Source organism: Thermomyces lanuginosus, assembly GCF_041956635.1.
Source record: "Thermomyces lanuginosus strain ATCC 200065 unplaced genomic scaffold VTN49scaffold_22, whole genome shotgun sequence".
Taxonomy (NCBI): Eukaryota; Fungi; Ascomycota; class Eurotiomycetes; order Eurotiales; family Trichocomaceae; genus Thermomyces; species Thermomyces lanuginosus.
The window spans coordinates 2,150,394-2,168,167 of NW_027192356.1; the positions used below are offsets into that span (position 1 = coordinate 2,150,394).

General features: G+C 51.1%; 8 protein-coding genes across 8 annotated transcripts; 3 read left to right on the plus strand and 5 right to left on the minus strand.

Moving 5' to 3' along the window:
- Positions 1-1,675: 1,675 nt before the first annotated feature.
- Positions 1,676-2,570, minus strand: VTN49DRAFT_1797 (uncharacterized protein; the record flags this gene model as incomplete). Its single annotated transcript, XM_069409450.1, has 4 exons — positions 1,676-1,726; positions 1,785-1,884; positions 1,950-1,982; positions 2,518-2,570. The coding sequence occupies 4 exons, from the start codon at positions 2,568-2,570 to the stop codon at positions 1,676-1,678; spliced, it is 237 nt and encodes a 78-aa protein (XP_069270836.1).
- A 3,039-nt stretch (positions 2,571-5,609) lies between these two features.
- On the plus strand, positions 5,610-7,226 carry VTN49DRAFT_1798 (uncharacterized protein; the record flags this gene model as incomplete). The annotated part of the gene is made up of 3 exons (XM_069409451.1): positions 5,610-6,057; positions 6,111-6,132; positions 6,191-7,226. The coding sequence occupies 3 exons, from the start codon at positions 5,610-5,612 to the stop codon at positions 7,224-7,226; spliced, it is 1,506 nt and encodes a 501-aa protein (XP_069270837.1).
- Positions 7,227-7,417: 191 nt separating this feature from the next.
- Positions 7,418-7,627, minus strand: VTN49DRAFT_1799 (uncharacterized protein; the record flags this gene model as incomplete). Its single annotated transcript, XM_069409452.1, has 1 exon — positions 7,418-7,627. One exon carries the CDS (start codon positions 7,625-7,627, stop codon positions 7,418-7,420), a length of 210 nt encoding a protein of 69 aa, XP_069270838.1.
- An 87-nt stretch (positions 7,628-7,714) lies between these two features.
- VTN49DRAFT_1800 (uncharacterized protein) lies at positions 7,715-10,485 on the minus strand (the record flags this gene model as incomplete). The annotated part of the gene is made up of 3 exons (XM_069409455.1): positions 7,715-8,357; positions 9,129-9,948; positions 10,008-10,485. The coding sequence occupies 3 exons, from the start codon at positions 10,483-10,485 to the stop codon at positions 7,715-7,717; spliced, it is 1,941 nt and encodes a 646-aa protein (XP_069270839.1).
- A 629-nt stretch (positions 10,486-11,114) lies between these two features.
- VTN49DRAFT_1801 (uncharacterized protein) lies at positions 11,115-12,474 on the plus strand (the record flags this gene model as incomplete). The annotated part of the gene is made up of 5 exons (XM_069409456.1): positions 11,115-11,157; positions 11,212-11,219; positions 11,293-11,497; positions 11,558-11,874; positions 11,932-12,474. The coding sequence occupies 5 exons, from the start codon at positions 11,115-11,117 to the stop codon at positions 12,472-12,474; spliced, it is 1,116 nt and encodes a 371-aa protein (XP_069270840.1).
- A 489-nt stretch (positions 12,475-12,963) lies between these two features.
- On the plus strand, positions 12,964-14,921 carry VTN49DRAFT_1802 (uncharacterized protein; the record flags this gene model as incomplete). The annotated part of the gene is made up of 3 exons (XM_069409457.1): positions 12,964-12,987; positions 13,052-14,678; positions 14,731-14,921. 3 exons carry the CDS (start codon positions 12,964-12,966, stop codon positions 14,919-14,921), a joined length of 1,842 nt encoding a protein of 613 aa, XP_069270841.1.
- Positions 14,922-15,196: 275 nt separating this feature from the next.
- On the minus strand, positions 15,197-15,771 carry VTN49DRAFT_1803 (40S ribosomal protein eS12; the record flags this gene model as incomplete). Its single annotated transcript, XM_069409458.1, has 3 exons — positions 15,197-15,321; positions 15,388-15,709; positions 15,769-15,771. 3 exons carry the CDS (start codon positions 15,769-15,771, stop codon positions 15,197-15,199), a joined length of 450 nt encoding a protein of 149 aa, XP_069270842.1.
- A 575-nt stretch (positions 15,772-16,346) lies between these two features.
- On the minus strand, positions 16,347-17,740 carry VTN49DRAFT_1804 (uncharacterized protein; the record flags this gene model as incomplete). The annotated part of the gene is made up of 4 exons (XM_069409459.1): positions 16,347-17,202; positions 17,271-17,348; positions 17,408-17,580; positions 17,648-17,740. 4 exons carry the CDS (start codon positions 17,738-17,740, stop codon positions 16,347-16,349), a joined length of 1,200 nt encoding a protein of 399 aa, XP_069270843.1.
- Between the last annotated feature and the right edge of the window lie 34 nt (positions 17,741-17,774).

Consider the following 17,774-nt stretch of genomic DNA (forward strand, 5'->3'; position numbering starts at 1 on the left):
TCAGATAGATAAGTCATTCAGATTAGTGTTTATCGGTTGGGCCCAAGTCTTATCAGTCATCTAGTCAGGAGCCGAACTGGGCAGCAATAGAGAGCTCGTGCGTACAAGATGTAGGTAGAACCGCTTTCGAGATGTCAACGTTAATACTTTCTATTTTGATGGGCTCTGAATAGTCATCTGAGGGGAAGGGCATCAGCACTCGGCTGGCCATAGACAAGACTTTGCTGGTAGAAATGGAGGAGACGACTTTTGCCTGAATTCATACAAGTTCTCCTTAGAAGAGACTTCCACATTATTTGTACGCGTAGCAAGCACGCTGAGGCAAACTGCGACCTTCAGGGAAAGGCTCTAACGCCTATCATTTCTTCCCATCGATAATCAATTGCACTACATGAAAACACACATATGGGGCCCATATTCCGAATGCCCTGTGGTGAATTATCTGATGATTATCAAAACTACCTATCCTAACTACTGCAGTTCGCGGTAAGAGCAGGTCAGTAAGAACCATGTCGGTGCTTAAACCAAAATTGATCGGCAATGACGTAATCAATAACTTACCTGCAGAGAAAAACTGTAGGATGCATAGAGGACAGATCCGAGAACGGGAAGCTTTCGAGGTCGTCGTGCTCCGTACAGGATTTGACTTAATTGGTAACTTGCCCAGTTAGATCGGATGTGTTTCAACAGCTTTGATCAATATGCATTCCAGGAATCTCCGATAATTCCATGGCCTTATTTGAATATCTACATAGAGGAGTGGAGGGATGCTCTCGGATGTACTCGTTCAGTTTCGTCAACTGCAGGACGTTTTTCGATGCTCACCCTCAACTCGTTTGAACTCGTTTGATTTCATCCAGACAGATGTAAAATCGCTGCTATTTTCATTTCTTGGACTCGGCTGGTCAATTATTTCATGACCCTTCGAAAGTGTACCCTACCTCCGATTATAGGGGACAATTTAGAACGAGCACTAACCCGAGAAATAAGTTGATTGTTGGCTAGTAGCATAGGGGCTTAAAACCCATACGGACCATGGGATCGATGATTCGATGATTTACCGGGCGGAACGGGTTTGCCCGCCGTCAGTCACCCGACCCTGTTTATCATTTCTCCACAAACCGCCCTGCAGAGCACATAATAGGTGTGGCGGCCGTGGCACCGATCAGCACATGACAATAATACGGCTGTACGTACTCTGTAACTAAGTGCGAGTGGGAACTATGAAGCTTGTACTCCGTACGAGAGAAGAGTAGTCGAAACGAGCCGCACTTTGCGCTTTATTCTCACTGTGTGTGCGAACGTTTCGACGGCAGCCGAAGTCCTTTCCAGTCGCCAGAATGCCTTAGGAGCCACTAGCATCTTGTAGGTACTTTACCGTTGCATCCGCGGAAGTATTTTTCGTACCCAATATCTGAACATCCAGTACCGACATGTTGCATCAGAGACCTGCTCGGTAATTCGGCCTTCGGTGACACGTTCGGACCGAAGTTCATAGTTTATGGCTTTAAAATTTAAGTTAGATTACTCGTAGTACAAAGTACAGAACTTTAAAGCCTCGGTGGTTGGAGTTTGGTGGCTTGACACTGGCTGTGCCTCGCTGAAAAGTACTTGCCCCGAGTCTCTTTCTCATCACTTCGACCTCTCTTCAGGCTCGCTCGCTTGAGCCTCGTTGTCACTGGCCGATATGATTTTGCACATTCTCATACGAGTACGAGTACTCGTGCTGCTGTAGCGTTAACTCGATGATTAGTCGTACTTCTCAGGAAGAATTAGTAACTAACCTTGGAAACCCTGAAAGTTAACAGTCGGGCTTTTCTTGGCGGGGATAAGACCGTAAACTTTGCGGTCTTGGGTTCGCACTCTGGACTGATCATAATTGACCTAGGTTGGGTTATTCCTTTTTCCTTTGATCCCCACTGTTTTTGCGCTATTGCTGCACGGCTCACCGCTCCGATCGGTTTGCTCCATTAGCTCCCGCCCTGCATTGAAGTTTAGAACATCGCGATCCTGAACGTCATCGAGTTCATCAGCTGAAGTTCTGGATTCGCATGAAGGTCACTCAACAAACTGGGTTTTCGCGATTCCCTGTTCAATATGGTCTCGGTAATGGCTTCCCGGCGAATGGGTTGTTTGTGTTACGGAGTAGTTCGTGGGGGAGAGTGGATGGCTGGATGCTCCGCATCATTCGTTGAAGAGTTGGGGGCTTAATTTAGGGCATAACCCTCATGGATAGGCATGATGGCCTGCGAATCAAATGTCGATCGTATCAAGAATACACCACCTAACCACGCAAGTCAGTGTCATTCCCCAAGTGAGAAAAGTGATTAGGGAATATGAAATCATACTTGTAACACTATCCCTTCTCAGATCCTCATTCGGAGTACTTAGGTACGTAATTTGACGATATCAAGTGGGAGGATTATGATTGACGGAATGATTGTTCACATGACCCGAAATGGGGCCCCTAGTGTCTCTTTTCTTCAGGAATTCGGGGGCAACTTAATCCGCACATACAGATCTACTAGTGGGCTCCATGCCGACAGGGTCGTTACTCTGCACTTAGCCATGTTGAGCCGCGACTCGCGAACAAAATATTTAACAGAAGTTGCAATCTTTTCGCCCTGCTTCCAACGTCAAATCGCATCTGGTTTTGCCAACGGACAACTGAAAAACTATTAGTCGACCCTTAGTATGTACGAGTACTTCGTGGCATACGGAGATAACCAAGTATCCTTGTGGACTGTAACTAGTGCACAGTAAAGTCTCCCATAGTTACCATTTTTGACCGGAAATACAGTTCTTCAAGCAAGAACGGACGCGTAAACCCCATAGTCTTTCCCCAGCGTTCTGACGGACGGGATAGACCCATTCCGGCCCGTCCACAAGCCCTACAGGGTCCGCAGCCGATCTTGACCATGGATCACAAAAAGTATGGAGGCTGGACCCAGAATCATCTCAGATCGCACTTGATTAGACCCGATCATACTATCCGAAGAATTTCTCGTACGAGATATACACAAGAGGGACTCGATTCTGAGCTGCTCGCTTCCTGAGTTATCCTACTACGAAGCCCTGCAATGAGTATAAACCATTCAAATCGTTGACTCGGCCTTTCATCAAATCGTGTCCTTCTAGGCCACTTTGTTTCATAGCCCCCCTCATGAGTCGCTCGGTTGGGATGTCTGCTAAAATGATCCAAACCAGTCAGTTAAGGGTCCTGCGCCTGCGCGCTCTGGTTGGGCTCTTCTAGAGGTGGGGTGTCCATTAATACGATTTGATTCACTCGGGGGGGGGCTTCAACAGCAAGATCCGCCCGATGGCCCGTGCCGCTATCAAATTTGATTCAACCAAGGATGGCGCCTTTTTAGGGCCTTGGCTTACATCGGAAGACTTTTCCTCTTCCCTGCCAGGATTTGCAATTCCTCAAGTCCAGCTCGCCTCATAAATTTTGTCCAGCCCGGGCCGTCGAGCATTTGATTCGCCACGCTCGATGGCCCTGACAGAACCACGCTTGTGCTCTTTTGGACTTTCATTTCCCCTCATCGTCATCCTACCACTTCAATGGCCCGTGTTGATCACCGTTCATTCCTCAGGCTACTAACCTACCTTGGTATTCTCCTTAGTATTCTCCGAAGGCGTTGCTGAACTTTGCCGAACCAGTCTCCTCAACTATGAGGAACTTCGCATTTCTCGCTTGTAACATCGGATCAGATGACAATTCCCGTGATGCCCGTGACTGGCTGCCCATTCCGTAATCCATCATAATCTTAGTCCATACGAATTATTCAATCAATGGTCGTGGCTGAGACTCAAATTACGCGGTCAAAATTGGAGATTTCCCAACAGTAAGTCTCAAAAACACTGAAAAGCCCGAGGCCATGTCTGTTTTGAGGATCTGATTGAGGCTCCCGCAATGTGACCCCTCAGATTTACGAATTTGGAATGGCTGGATCAATATTTCCTGCTTGATCAATATGATCGAGCTCAAGGGACCGCAACAATCGGCATGATCGGCAGAGAATAATTAAGATCGAATGCACGCAGCTCTGGCAAAGTACGGAGTAGGGTTAACAGGGAAAACAATATCCACGAGTTGCTTACAAGCTTTTGATAACCCAAGCCTTCGAAAAAGCCAGTTTCTCTTTGTTCTCGATCTTTCGGCTCTGAATGGATACGTGCAGTTGTCCAATCAATGCTGTTCTACTCAGTCCCTTTTACCTTTCCCCGCTTTCCCTTTTTTTCTCATTTTTCATATTTCTTTTTTTCTGTCAAGCGCCCACTCGTTGCGCTGCAAAGCGATGCTAGTCCCGGACTTGGGAGGATGATCCTAAACTCTGATCCTCTCCTCCAGGGCCAAGCTCAACCCATCGTCGAATCTGCTTGCGAGATTAGACTGACCGTTGATCTACCGTGCGCTCGTGCTTGAGCGATCCGATTTGATTCGGAAAGGGCCTGTCAGAGCACCCGCTGTGGACACCTGCAATATCTTCCGTCGGCGATCTGATTCGATTGCAGAGCGGAGCTACTAAAGCTGCTCCCGTGCCATCCAAAACTCAAGGACAGAAGCCCGACTCTATGTCCTGATTCGAGTCTTGTCCGTTCTAATGGCCAGGTTAGGGACCCCCCCCCTATTATTTGAGTTACCCGCTAAACACTCCGCACCCCGTGCGGATGATCTGATGGTGTCGAAGCGGGGAGCATATTTTCAGAGTTGCCGCCGACAACGGAGGACTCGACTCGACTGGTAATTTACGGGGGTCACCAGGTAACGGAGGACGAATACTCCGTACGGGTATTACTCTTGGAGCCATTTAGCGTGATTTCTCTGCCCTCTCGCTTCTGATGGGATGAACATGTCTAGCTGACCAGCCAACCATGCAACATCTCCCCAGCCCATTTTCTGCTCTCTTCCTCCAATCAGAGTGTTTTCTTAGACAAATATTTTCTTTACAGGCCCATTTCTGGCACTTCACTGCCTCTATCTTTTCTTCTTGGCCTGTAATTTTCCGTTCTTTTTTTTTTTTTTTGTTACCCACTCTTCTCCGGCATAATCGATTGACCGGTTGTGCCGGAAGGAACCCCGGAGGATGCGCACCATAGAGGGGGAGCTTGTGAGTATATACGCTGACTGGCGAGGTACATAACCTAATAAATCTTCGATATCTACCTACCTAGCTTCTCCTCGAGGTCAGCAGTTGAAGGTCCTTGCTCTTTGGATGATTGTCTAAATTGCATCAATTGGTGGGCACGCTTGGTTTCCCCGAGCCCTCAGTCTGCTTTATTGTATATACTGTTTCCTCAACACTCTTCTTTTCGCGCAAAAGTCCGTCGACACTAGATATTGCTACTGGTTGCGCTGCGAGGCGCGTTCCGATCTGTCAGTCCCCTCGCTTATCAGACGAGCAGCAGCAGCATTGGCCATGCAGCCATTGGCATTGGGGATTTGATTGACACAGAATAAAGATCGCGTGTATTTCATATGCTCAGGTACATGTACATTTGGTGTATCTGATCTGATTCGAATCTTGCATACGGTGGATCACGATCACGGGATTCGGCCTGCTGTTGGGTTGGAGTCAGGATTATTACCCAAAGAGGAAAACAAGATGGATGGCAAGGTGGCTATCGCTCCCAGTGAGGCCGCCGACTTCGGCGGGACAACAACGCCATGGGTTGACTTGAGCGCCTTTGATCCGGGACCTCCGCCGCCTGCACCGCCGCCTGCGCATCACAGTCCACCCATGCCGGACTTTCATGGCTTCGGCTTTGGTTCTGCTCCAGTCATGCCGCTGGAACCGGCATACAGCATGTCTGTCGCGCCGATCTACTCGAATGTCATGCATATGAGCCTGCCGGCGCCGTCATGGCCGAGCATGTTGACCGCGCAGCCTGCGTTTCCTGACACGGCGTTATCATCGCCGCCGCAGCCGGTTACCACCGCTCCGAAGACGCGGTCGGGAACAACTCCACGAAGAACGCTGACCGATGAAGACCGGCGCGCAATGTGTGAATACCATGAGAACAATAAGGGCGCGAAGCAGACCGATATTGGAGGTAAGTTCATCTATTCCAACCTCCGTCCCGGTTAGGGCTGACTTGAACCGCAGCAATGTTTGGGGTGGAGAGAAGGTATAAAGAATCAAAAATAAGACATCTGAAAATCTGAAGCTAACCATCGAGTGCATAGTACGGTCTCAAAAGTTCTTCGACAAAAAGATAAATACCTGAACATGGACGATGAGAGCCGTTCGTCCATCAAGAAAAGCAAAGGAGGCAAAGTCCCGGATATCGAGCGGGCACTTGCAAACTGGGTTCGGAACTACCAGCGCCAAGGGCATACCTTGACCGATGCTATGATTCGCGAGAAGGCACGCTTCTTCGCCGTCAACTTCGGCAGCCCTGACGGAAAGCAAAAAGTCCTCACGGCTAGCTGGCTGGAGAAATTCAAGCAAAAGAACAATATCAAGGTCCGGAGGTGTTCGACCGACCTGACAGCCGGCGATGACGCCACTGATAGCCCGATTCGCCCGCAGACGGGCTCCAGCACGGCAACGGTCCTGTCACCGGCATCATCAACATCGCCTATCGATAATTCGACTACTGCAGCTTCGATGTCACGGTCACCGTCTCAGAGCCAAGAGTCAGCTGCTAAACACGAGGCACCTACAGAGAATGGCTCGGAGGGGAATATTCAGTCGGACAGCGGCTGCCAGCGAGAAGCTAGCGCAAGCGGGGAGACATCGCCCGTAATGACTGAGAGCCCGTCAACTCCATTGAACCGCCCGTCAGCCAGAGACCAGAGCAACGTCGGCCTAACGGCAAGTCCGCAAACGATCTCTTCCCCGGACAAGGCGGTTGAATCGACAACGTCGCCCTCATCACCGACAAAGCCGACATCCACAATCCCCTCACCGCGCGTAGACACTAAAGTGGCCACCAGCAACAACGTCAACAGCAATTCCGTGGAAGCAAGCCGTCGACCCAGTGTCAGTCCCGTTTCTCCGGGTTCTCCGACGCAGGACGAGGCACGCCGAGCCCTCGAGCTTGTCATGAATTACTTCCAAAGCCAACCATCGGGCCTGGGTCTCCAGGCGCAGGAGTACATCATCATGGGCAAGCTGATGGAGAAGTTGGAGCTGGCGCAGAACCAAGTTTCCGTATCGGTGCCTACCGGCGTTTTCCCGTCGAGTCCGCTGCAGCAGATGGGACAAACTACCACTTAGTCGCAAATGGCCCTCCTCCTTCCAACGGACTGTGGACGATGTCTCAATGTCTTTGAAATACTATTGAGTTCAGTGTTTTTCTTTTTTGGGGGTTTTCGTTTGATACCACTATCAGTTTACTCGGCCTAACTGTTTACGCCGACCTGAAACAGTACTCGCTCATATCGATATTGATTTTGATTTACGTTTGATTATCTCAATACCTGGATCAAGACGGGAAACATGACGAGGGCGACCTCGGGGATTCGGAGTTTTTTTCTGCGTGGATATTCTTTATGACGTTCACAATTTTTCAACATTGTACGATTTGGCTGTTGTTTGAACTGATCCGTCATGACTTTCAAACTTGTACAGAGTAGCCAGCTTAGCTGAGAATGCGATACTCTGTCTGGATTTTCCATTGGGATAAATCTATTATCATCATAGCAAGACCGCTAGATGGATTAACTACTATATATTATTCAAAAAGAGCTGAGCTACTCGGTTGATCATCGTACAACGCCCCGTTCCTCCATCAGCTCTCGAACACCATTTTCTGAAAGTTCCGGCAAAAGCCTCACAAGAATCGTCTCGATGATGGCGAAAACTAAATGTTTATTGCAATACGGATCGGAGAAGGGGTCGAGCAGATCTGCCTCGATGCATCGCAGGACGGTTTCTTCAGCCTCCCCTACCGACGTGGTTGCTTCCTCTTGTCGGTCGCTGCTGCTGCTCCTGCTGCTGTTGTCATGATTATTATGATTATCATTACGATTAGTAGCAGTTGTTCCAATAAAGAATCTATGCGCGATGGCTCGCGGGATTATCGAGTATATGTCGCGCGCGCACTGGCGCTTGATTTCGTCGTCGGTGCGCTGCTCAGTGTTCGTGTTTGACGGCTCGGCATGTGGACGACTCGTCTCGGGCGACGTGCTATTTCTTGATGTCGTCGTAGATGCGGAGGTGGCGGACTTCTGGTCGCTCGCACGGTTGTTATTACCGTTGTTGGGTACGGGCTGTGTGGGCTTGGAAGTGGACGGTGCGGTTGGTCGTCGCGTGTTTGAGGGGAAGAGCGTTACCCGGGCGGCGCGGAGAATTGTTGGGAGCAACGCGGTGGTGAAGAGATGAGTCTGGATCGTCTCGCGAAGAAACCTAGCGATGACAGAAAATTAGTTGAGATGGAAAGCGAAGAAATGATTGATCAACTTCGTATTCTTCGTTAAGTTTCGACGGTTCTAGACCGCTAGATGGCAGAGCTTCCAGGTTGGTTTTCCCCTGATAGAAATGGTAATAGGAAAGATAACTCCCCAAACCGGTAGTTTGGCGATGGAAATAATGATGCCTCCAAAGTTCAAGGACTTCTGCCCTGGTCGGACTGGCGATCTTTGCAGGGACAGGGGACTGAGCCGGGCCATCCAATTCGCCGAACGAATGTGAGATCGTCCTTGATTATTGACTCGAATACGGTTGAAAACCGGATGGATCAAGCAAGGAGAAATCAACCGGACCAGGGTCTCTGCCCATTGCATTCAGCCGAGGGCACTAGTACCCCACCGGACGATGGCCGGAATGCAACATGATCCGAAATGTCGCATCTGTACCCAAGGCCACGATAGAAACGAAACATGGCACTAGCGAAAGTTCGAGGCGAGTTTATGCAAAACATCATGTTGGCTTTCGATGATCGCGGCGATCAGCGATCGTAACGTCATGCGGGAGCCATCTCGAAATGTAGATGTAAACCGTAGGGTGTCCCAACCTAGCCATTCTGCAGGGGTGGAGCACATGGCATTCTTGGGGCAGGCAGGATGCCCAAATCTAGAGAGCTATTACAACCAGGATGCTCATGCCGCTCCAGCCGCCATCGAAGAAATCGGGGAAAAATAGGTAGGATTCCGTAGGATGGAAGAGGAGGCTTCTTACCGGTCAACCACGCCATCAGTATCGCCAATCCTTCCCGGACCCGCCAACATCAAATCCTTGAGTAGGCTCATTAACCCGCTCAACCATGGCATACGTTGTGGAATGTCCACAAAATGCGAAAGTAAACTGAACACGCCGTAGTCAATCACTGGAGTGCGGCCAGTGGATCCGATCCATGAACCAGATGGGGACGTTGACCTAGGCGAACCCCTACGCTTGGACGAGCCAGCGTCCGTTGCAGTATGCGGTGAAGCAAACGCCGTGCGTAAAAGGCCGGAAATAACAAAGAGCACCGTATTGTAGATCAGATAGGCCGCATGAAGGGCCGTCAGTAGCCATGACGGCAGATAGGATTGACTGACTTCCGAGTCCTTGAATTCATTCTCAGTCTCGAGCAGTCCAAATTTTGCCAGGCGACTTTCTTCACGAAGCGCTTTGCCATCGTCGTTGACGTTGGTCGTGCTTGGATTCTTTGGCAGCGACAGGGTAATCACTCTGCTGACTATCTCCCAGATGAACGGCCCTTCGCACATTCGCCCACCGATCTCGTTTCCAAGGATCAAGTCGGCGAGAATGTCTTCGACAAGGGTCCGCAAACACACATTTTCCAAATCTTCCGTAGGCAGGAGAACGGCCAGTGCGCCTTGCGCCAGCAGATGACGGTATGCGCCTTCATTTGTGCTCTGCTGAGAGATCGTCTCTGGAGCCGAAGAGTCCGGCACGGGCGACAGGGCAGGATGCGGGTTCAAGGCATGGTATCTCTGACGGAGCGACTGAGGCACCGAAACCAAGCCGGAGCCTTGTCTTGCCGTTCTAAAAGCTATATTGTGTATGGGTTATAAGCATCTGGACCACCAGTGGCGGAAACAAGAGCCATACCGAGGATGTGCGCCTCAATTAAACGCGGAATTTCGTCCAGCAACAACTGTTCAACATCAACCCGGCGTAACCGCTGCTCCAGCGCCCGGGTACAATGTGCGATGAGCTGGAGGAGCTCATCGACAAACGTCCGATCCGGTGTGATCTTCGCATACCACGCGTAGACAAATTCTTTGACAATGACTGCAAGTAGAGCGTATAGCTGAAGGTCGATTTCGTTCGAACTTGTCAGGGGCGGGAGAAGCTCCTCTAAAGGCGGCGGGCTAGCTGAGCCATGGGTGAGCGAATCCGGACACAGGACACGACGTATCAGCGCGATTGTGGCCTTGTCATTTGTCGCATCTGCCGAATCCGCGTCCGAGCTGCTCCTCCGATGGCCGTGTCGTGAGGATTGCGTTGCAGCTGATGGGTTTGGTAAAGCCGCCGCACCGGACTTAGCTCTGGGAGGAAGGGAGGCAGATCGCGAATTGCTGGTCATCTCATCGTTCTGGAGAATTGGCCGGATGACGAGAGCCTGCTATCTGACCCAGGCTGGAGTGTAGATGTGCTGGCATCGGAATCCTTGGCCGGTTGGCCCGTGCATCTGATAAGCTGTATCAATAACGGGCGCTAACCCATAAAAAGCAAGTATAATCGAACGCCACATGGAAGGATCGTGAACTTCGCCGATTCCAGCACGAACTTCAACATTTCTCTTCCACAATTTAGTGGGCTATTGGCCCATGTGGTCAAGCGCGAGTCCTCTATAATCAGCTGCACTGATCATTTTCCGCAATTCGGAACCCATTCTTCTGAATGTTCTACTGCATCTGACACCTCTCCTAAGGGAATGTCGAAATAATCCAATTTAGTAGAGCAAATCAACGTTATGCACGAGAAATTCGTTCTCAGACTTCGAGTTCTTCGTACTTATGGATCGAATTCCGTATAACCTACAGGTTACATCAAGTTACAACCCTCCTCCGCAAGTATGGTGGACTGCGGAGAAGACTCCGTGCAAGTAGGTTATCCTCTCCATAACCTTCTCTCGACAGCGATATCTTTGATTATACACATTTTATTGCGAGAAGTCATAGATCTCATAGATAGATTGCCATCCTGACCACCATGGTTACGGAACCGATTCCAGTCTGGCTAGATTGTGATCCAGGTATCTATCGTTTTGCTCCCTCTCAAGACATTCAAGCTAACAATGCAAGTCTAGGACATGATGTAAGGAGCAGAATCTCATCGTATAGTAATCCTCGATGATCGCCGCTAACCGCTCAATCAATGATCATCGAAGGATGCTTTTGCTATTCTTCTGGCTGCACATCATCCATCACTGCATCTGCTAGGAATCACCACCGTCCACGGCAATGCATCGGTGGCAAAAACCACGATAAATGCCCAGCGTGTACTGACGGCCATTGGAAAGCCGGAGATACCTGTATACCCTGGAGCAAAGAAGCCCTTCTCACGTCTTGCAGTCCATGCGCCGGATATCCATGGTAACGGACTCCAGCATCGACGACGTTCTTTGCACAGCAAACTGACCAGCTTATCCAAAGGTACGTCGGGCCTGGACGGCACTGATCTGCTGCCGGAACCCAGCCGGCCGGCAGTCACGGACAAGAATCCGATCTTGGCAATGCGTGACGCTCTTCTCGCCCAGCCGGCCGGGACGGCATGGGTAGTAGCTACTGGTGCTCTAACTAACGTCGCTCTGCTCTTTGCAACCTTCCCTGAGGTTGCGGAGCACATTGCCGGCTTGAGCATCATGGGCGGCGCCATCGGGGGTGGATTCACAAACGCACCCGTGAGCCGGTTGCCGGGCGCCGAGTCGCGCATTGGGAATACAACAGTCTGGGCCGAATTCAATATCTACGTGAGTGGAAGTTGCGCTGTGATCGCTACAACATCATTGCTAAAATTTCACCTACAGTGCGACCCGGAGGCAGCCCAGTCCATCCTGACAAACCCGATCCTCATGCCAAAGACGACACTGTGCCCCTTGGATCTGACGCATCAGGTCCTAGCAACCGGCCCCGTTCGTCAGAGGGTCCTAATGAGCAGCGTCTCGGGTGGAACATCAACCGCCCTGCGGCGCATGCTGCATGATTTGCTCATGTTCTTTGCGGGGACGTACATGACAGTTTTTGGGATTGAGAGCGGTCCGCCTTTGCATGATCCACTGGCTGTGGCAGTGATTCTCTCCAATCTCAATCCGGCGTATGCTGAGGCGCATCCCAGCTCGGTCATTAAGTTTGACGATCGAAACGGGGAGCGATTCGCAGTGACTGTCGTTACTGATGGACAACATGGGAAGGACGTCTCGATCACGGGACAACTAGGCCGGACGGTCGCCGAGCCGAAGGTTGGCCAAGGAACTGTGATTCCTCGAGGTCTAGATACCGATGCTTTCTGGGATATGCTGCTGGAATGCATTGACCGGGCAGAGCGTTGCCGTGCAGCCCAAGTGTCGTGAGATTGTGTGACGGCGGGATTCACGGCGAACACCAAGATTGCCACTTAAATAGTACCTCTCATGATAGATGTGAAAATAGAAGACTAGAACTTCTTATTAGCTGTTGATCTCTGTTCTTAGAAGCGACCGCAATCAGCTGCCGTTGTCAAGCGCTGTTCACCCTTGCTGACCCCCAACAGGGGCCCCTGATTTCAATCTGGGCGCTCCGGCATCTAATTCGAAGCACATTGAAACATCCATTTCCCCTCTCAACCAGCGTCGGCGCGTCATAGAAAGGACAAAAAGACTTATTCATTCGCTGATAGTGCAAGATTCGAAAGCAGAACTGAGTTTTGAACCACCATTCGTTTTCCCGTCGGCCGTTTTCCGTCCTTTCGATCTCCGAGTCTCCGCCGCCGCTAAGCCCCTACTATCGGACACCTCCGCATCCCCGACAATCTCAGAGCAACACTTCAAAAGCGGAGGTTTACATGAGCTGCATCTCTAGTCATGTCATCTGAAGGCTCGCAATCAGTATGTTTGATTGATTTCCTTACGACATCTGATATAGGTAGATCTAATCGGCGTGTTTTTGTAGGATATGCCCCCTGTCACCTCATCTTCCACTCCGCATCTTCAGCATCTCGAGTCCATTTCTAGCCCCGTGCCAAACGTTGCCGTCGTCCCGCGTCTGAGACCACCGCCCCGATTGTTTGGCTCCGACGACATCCGCGACGAGAACGTCAATTTCTTGCGCTCCCGGTACCGCTCCCCTCCAGAGTCGTCCGCTTCGAATCGCGTACGCCGAAGACGTGTTGCGTATCTGCCGCCGGAGCCGCTCGTAAACTGGGACAATCGTCAGGACGAGCAGCGGTCCCCGCGCGCGTCGGTGGATGGCAGCCGACGGTTCCCCATCGTGCGGCGCCATCAGAATTATTATCATCATCCGGATCGCACCAACACTGTTCCGAACTACGAAGGGAGAATGTCGAATACGATCCGGTCGATATACGGCTGGGCGCCCGGCTCGTCTGAAGATGAGGAAGAGTCCGGTGGCCGACGGATGGAGGATCAGCAGGATATAGATATGCGGGATGCAGACGACGATACCACTCGGGGGTGGTCTGCTAGGTCATCTTCGAGTCGCCGCTCGTCGCGAAGAAGTGCTCCCTGGAACGGGGAGGCCTCGGAGACGTCCGCGGGGAGCGAGCGATGGGTTGACCCAACCGGCACACTGTATGACGCCGGCCTGTTACGGTTAGGGCCGCGGTTCGCATCCCACTCGCGACGGATACAGGACTTTCTCCTCGAACGAGAGCGGAGTCGTAACGCGCGAGACTACGAAGAGCAGGAATCATCATCGGGACGAGGGAACCGACAAGCGTCCGGCGAGAGTCGAGAAAGGGTTCGGTCTCATCGGCAGTACCTGCGTGAAAACCCTCCGAGCGCGCGGCTGAAGAGGGCTATCCGGTATCTGGAGCGGGTGCGCTTCATGACATCGAACCAGGAGAGCATCACGTCTGCGGTGGAAGACGGGCTGATTTCGTATGACGACTTCAAGGATGCCTGTAACGATGGCGGGTTCCTCATGAGCACCGCGGCGCTCTCGCCGCCGGCCGTCAGTTCGTGGTTGCAGCCCGGCGTGTCGTTCCGAGGGTTTCAGAAGGCAGCGAGCGCTGTTGGAGTGCACATCGTGTCGCACCGCATCAGTCGCACAACACCGGCGAGCGAGGTGCTGATTGTCAACGGCAGCGAGCCGGGACGCATCAGCGTGTCGACAAGCACTGGGCGACGGTATCTGGCCGATTTATTGCCGGGCGTGATCAATGCAACTACCACCAACAATAGTGGCAGCGGCAATGGATCCACTCACCATCACGAGCCCAAAGAGGAACACTGGCCGGTCAAAGTGACAATCCAAAGCGTAGACTACTCGACAATGACCCTTTCCGGTACGATGGAGGCGTTTAATATCCCGGACAAGACGTCACCGACGCGCGAGGCGCAGAACATAGTCACTTTCCTGGAAGGAGAGATCATTGATCTGAAGCGGCATACGCTGGAGACGACCAACTTTGCAGCGGACGTGGAAATCGATTGCACGTACTGGCGTGAGCTGCAGCCATTCCGAGACATGTCGGATAGCCAGATGGTGAAGAATCTGGTAAACAAGCGATGGGTGACGGAGGAGCTCACGAAGCGGTGGATTCTGATGCGCTGGAAGGGTAAGCCTGTCAAACGCTTTGATCGAGGAACGGTATACTGACGTCCGAATAGAGAGATGCTTTGTCACCCCAACTGACGCCCGCCAGGGCCTGACCATTTCCGGATTCTACTACATCTCCCTGTGCCGCGAAACAGGTGAGATTGAAGGGCTATACTACGACCCAGGCAGCTCGCCCTACCAGCAGTTGTCGTTGAAGCCGGAGCACAGCAGGATGGTGTTCCCGACATATGAATTCCGGTAAGCTACAGGAATTGTATTCAGTGTATTCATGGTATTCGCTCTTAGGGAGGGTTGGGAGGGAGTTGTATCGGTAGTCTATTCAACACATCAATTCATTACTTCAAAGGAACTGGACGGGAATGTGGCGCCAATGATTCCATTTATCATTGTAGTTCTACTCATCATAAACCCATGCATGACCAAATCGTACCCAACATGCCATTGATGTACATCACAGGTACTGCAGCCGGCAAAAAGGGATCACGATGAGCAGTGCGCCCTTCAATTTTTCTCCCTTTACTGCGCCGTCTGGAAGTACTCCAGCAGGACGGACCGCTCCTGCGACTCCTCGCCCCAGTCCCGAACCACGACGCACGAGCAGTTGACGACCTTGCGGGGGTTGCCCTCACGATCAAGCTGGCCTACGTAACCTGTCAGCCTCCATGGTTCGTTCCATAAAACAATTCGAAAGGTCAGGGAAAACGTACAGAGACCGACCCACTCCCCGAGCATCTTGCCATCCGGCACCTTGATCAAGGGAATGTTGTGCTCGTTGCACAGGGCAATGACGAGCTTCTTGTAGGCCTCCTCCTCGCAGCTCTCGTTGAGCACGCACATGTGCGCCTGGCGACGATCCAGCGCCTTGGACGCCTCGCGCAGACCACGGGCCAGACCGTCATGGATCAGCGCAATCCGGAGCACGCCCTTCAGCGCGTCCAGAACAGACATGCCCCCAGCGGGAGCTCCCGAGTCGGCGCTGACCTCGACCTCCTCGGCGGTCTCGACAACTTGGTTCTCTTCTCCGTCCGACTTCAAAATAATTAGTCTAAGATGAAAAGACTTAAGAGGGCATTGAGAATTGGACTCACCATTTTTGCTTGTGTAATGTCAAATGTCGGATGATCCTCAAAGAGTTTCCTTTATGCTTGGTGCTGTGGTGCGAGTCGATGGGAGGACGAGAATTGTGTGGTAGTTTTTTTGTTCAAGGCTCGAATCTCGCCTATCTTATCCTCCGTGTGCGCTAAATCCCGATTTAGTATAGCCAAATAGTAACTGCCTAACCAGGTTAGATTTACAAAGTACTCATAGTTACCTACCAAGGTAGTATAACAAGAACGCCAGTTGACACCAAAGTCTCGGCTGGGGGCGCGAAAAGCACTGAGCTGACTGAACTGAGATCAGCTTCGTCCAGGTGGTACAATCTCAGGTTGGTGATACTGCCAATCTCTTTGATGCGATCCGAATTCAATTTTGAGGTCAGATTCACGTATAGCGTTAGTCACTGTGGCCCATTGGTTTCTGTATCAGATCCTAGTAAGATTACATGATTAACGCACCAGTATGAAACTGCATATAGCGCCCAGGGAGAAAATGGAAATGGTTCGAAGAGAGAGTATGCCAGCAAGATGTCCTTGCCGCGGACAATCAGAGATATTAAACCTGAGTCTCAACCTGAGGTTATTCCCAGGGTGCCAGGAACAAAGTTCGGATTGCAGAACCAGAGCTCAACACCACCTTCACCAGCCAGTCCAATAACCTCTCGGTCACCAAATCCTTCCAAGAAGATATTGTTGCTGTTGATTTCTGCTTCATATGGTTCATTGGACGGAGAAACCAGTCGGATATCCAACGAATGGTTAGGATTCGTGGTTGCTTTCCCAGTGGCTGCGTCGTAGATGACGGATTGGGCAGTCCTTACAATCCAATTGTAAACAAGGTAAGGGGTCAGATGGAGGGAACTCTCTCTAATAACTTCCTTGCCGAAGGAGCCAACAGCACGAATCCATCGGACGCTGACCTGATCAATGGCATGGTCATATTCGAGATGTATCTTGACGGAATCGTCTTTCTCGAAGCTGATCTGGGTCACGGTTTTGTAGCCGTAGGTGCGGCAGGCGAGATCGTTAACGCTCAACTTTGTCTTTGTCTGGCAATCGGTCGGAACCGGTATGCTAATGGTTTTCTTTTCAAGAAACGGGCGCGTCCTCGTTGTGCACTTTGTCTGGCGCATGTCCAGCACTTGATTCTCCGGATCTTCCAAGCTAATCTCGATTATTACCAGGATGTCCTCAGCGGTATCTAAGTGCCATAATCTGGTACGGGAGAAGCGGCCAATATTTCTGATATGACTCAGGCTTAGGTCCCAAATGGAGATGGATGAAGTCTCCTCACGGAATTTAGAAACCACAACTGCCTTGTCCTCGACGATCTGATCCACCACGGCGAAAGTAGGAACTCGATACGCCACTTCTTGATTTGATTGAATATTCCACGCAATCAAGTGCGTGAAAGTTTCAGGGCCCCTACCAACCGTAAGGTCAAGCGTTAGATGACGGCTGACAAGGTAAAAATATCTGCCCTCGTTACGTACGATTCGTTCGAGGCCACGACAAGGTAACGATCAGAGACCGCAAATTGATAGAGATGCCATTCTTCACTGGTGGGCCAACTTTTTGTTTCCCCAGTCTCGAGATTCAACATCTCCACTTTATTTTCGTACGGTTTTACATAGCAAAGCCAGCGTGAATGGCACTGGATGTCAGGAGGCATTCTGACGAAGACCTCTGGCCAGGGAAGGAAGATCTTCTTGACAGATCGGCCATACTGCAAACTATGTCGCCATCGGAAATAGCTCTGTAGATTGCGCCACTCGAGAAAATCGTGCGCCATCGCTTGTAGACCTAGGAATAGGCATCGTTAGGACAGAGTGTTAACTCAACATTCGAACAGTAGAAATGAGCAACCCACCCTCTGATTTCGAATAATGTCTCCCAGATTCAGATGCTCCGCGACCTGAACTGCGAGCTCTAGGGGAAGAGAGCCAACAATATCATACGCCATGATACTACTTATTCCCGAAATAGGCCTGAGATGG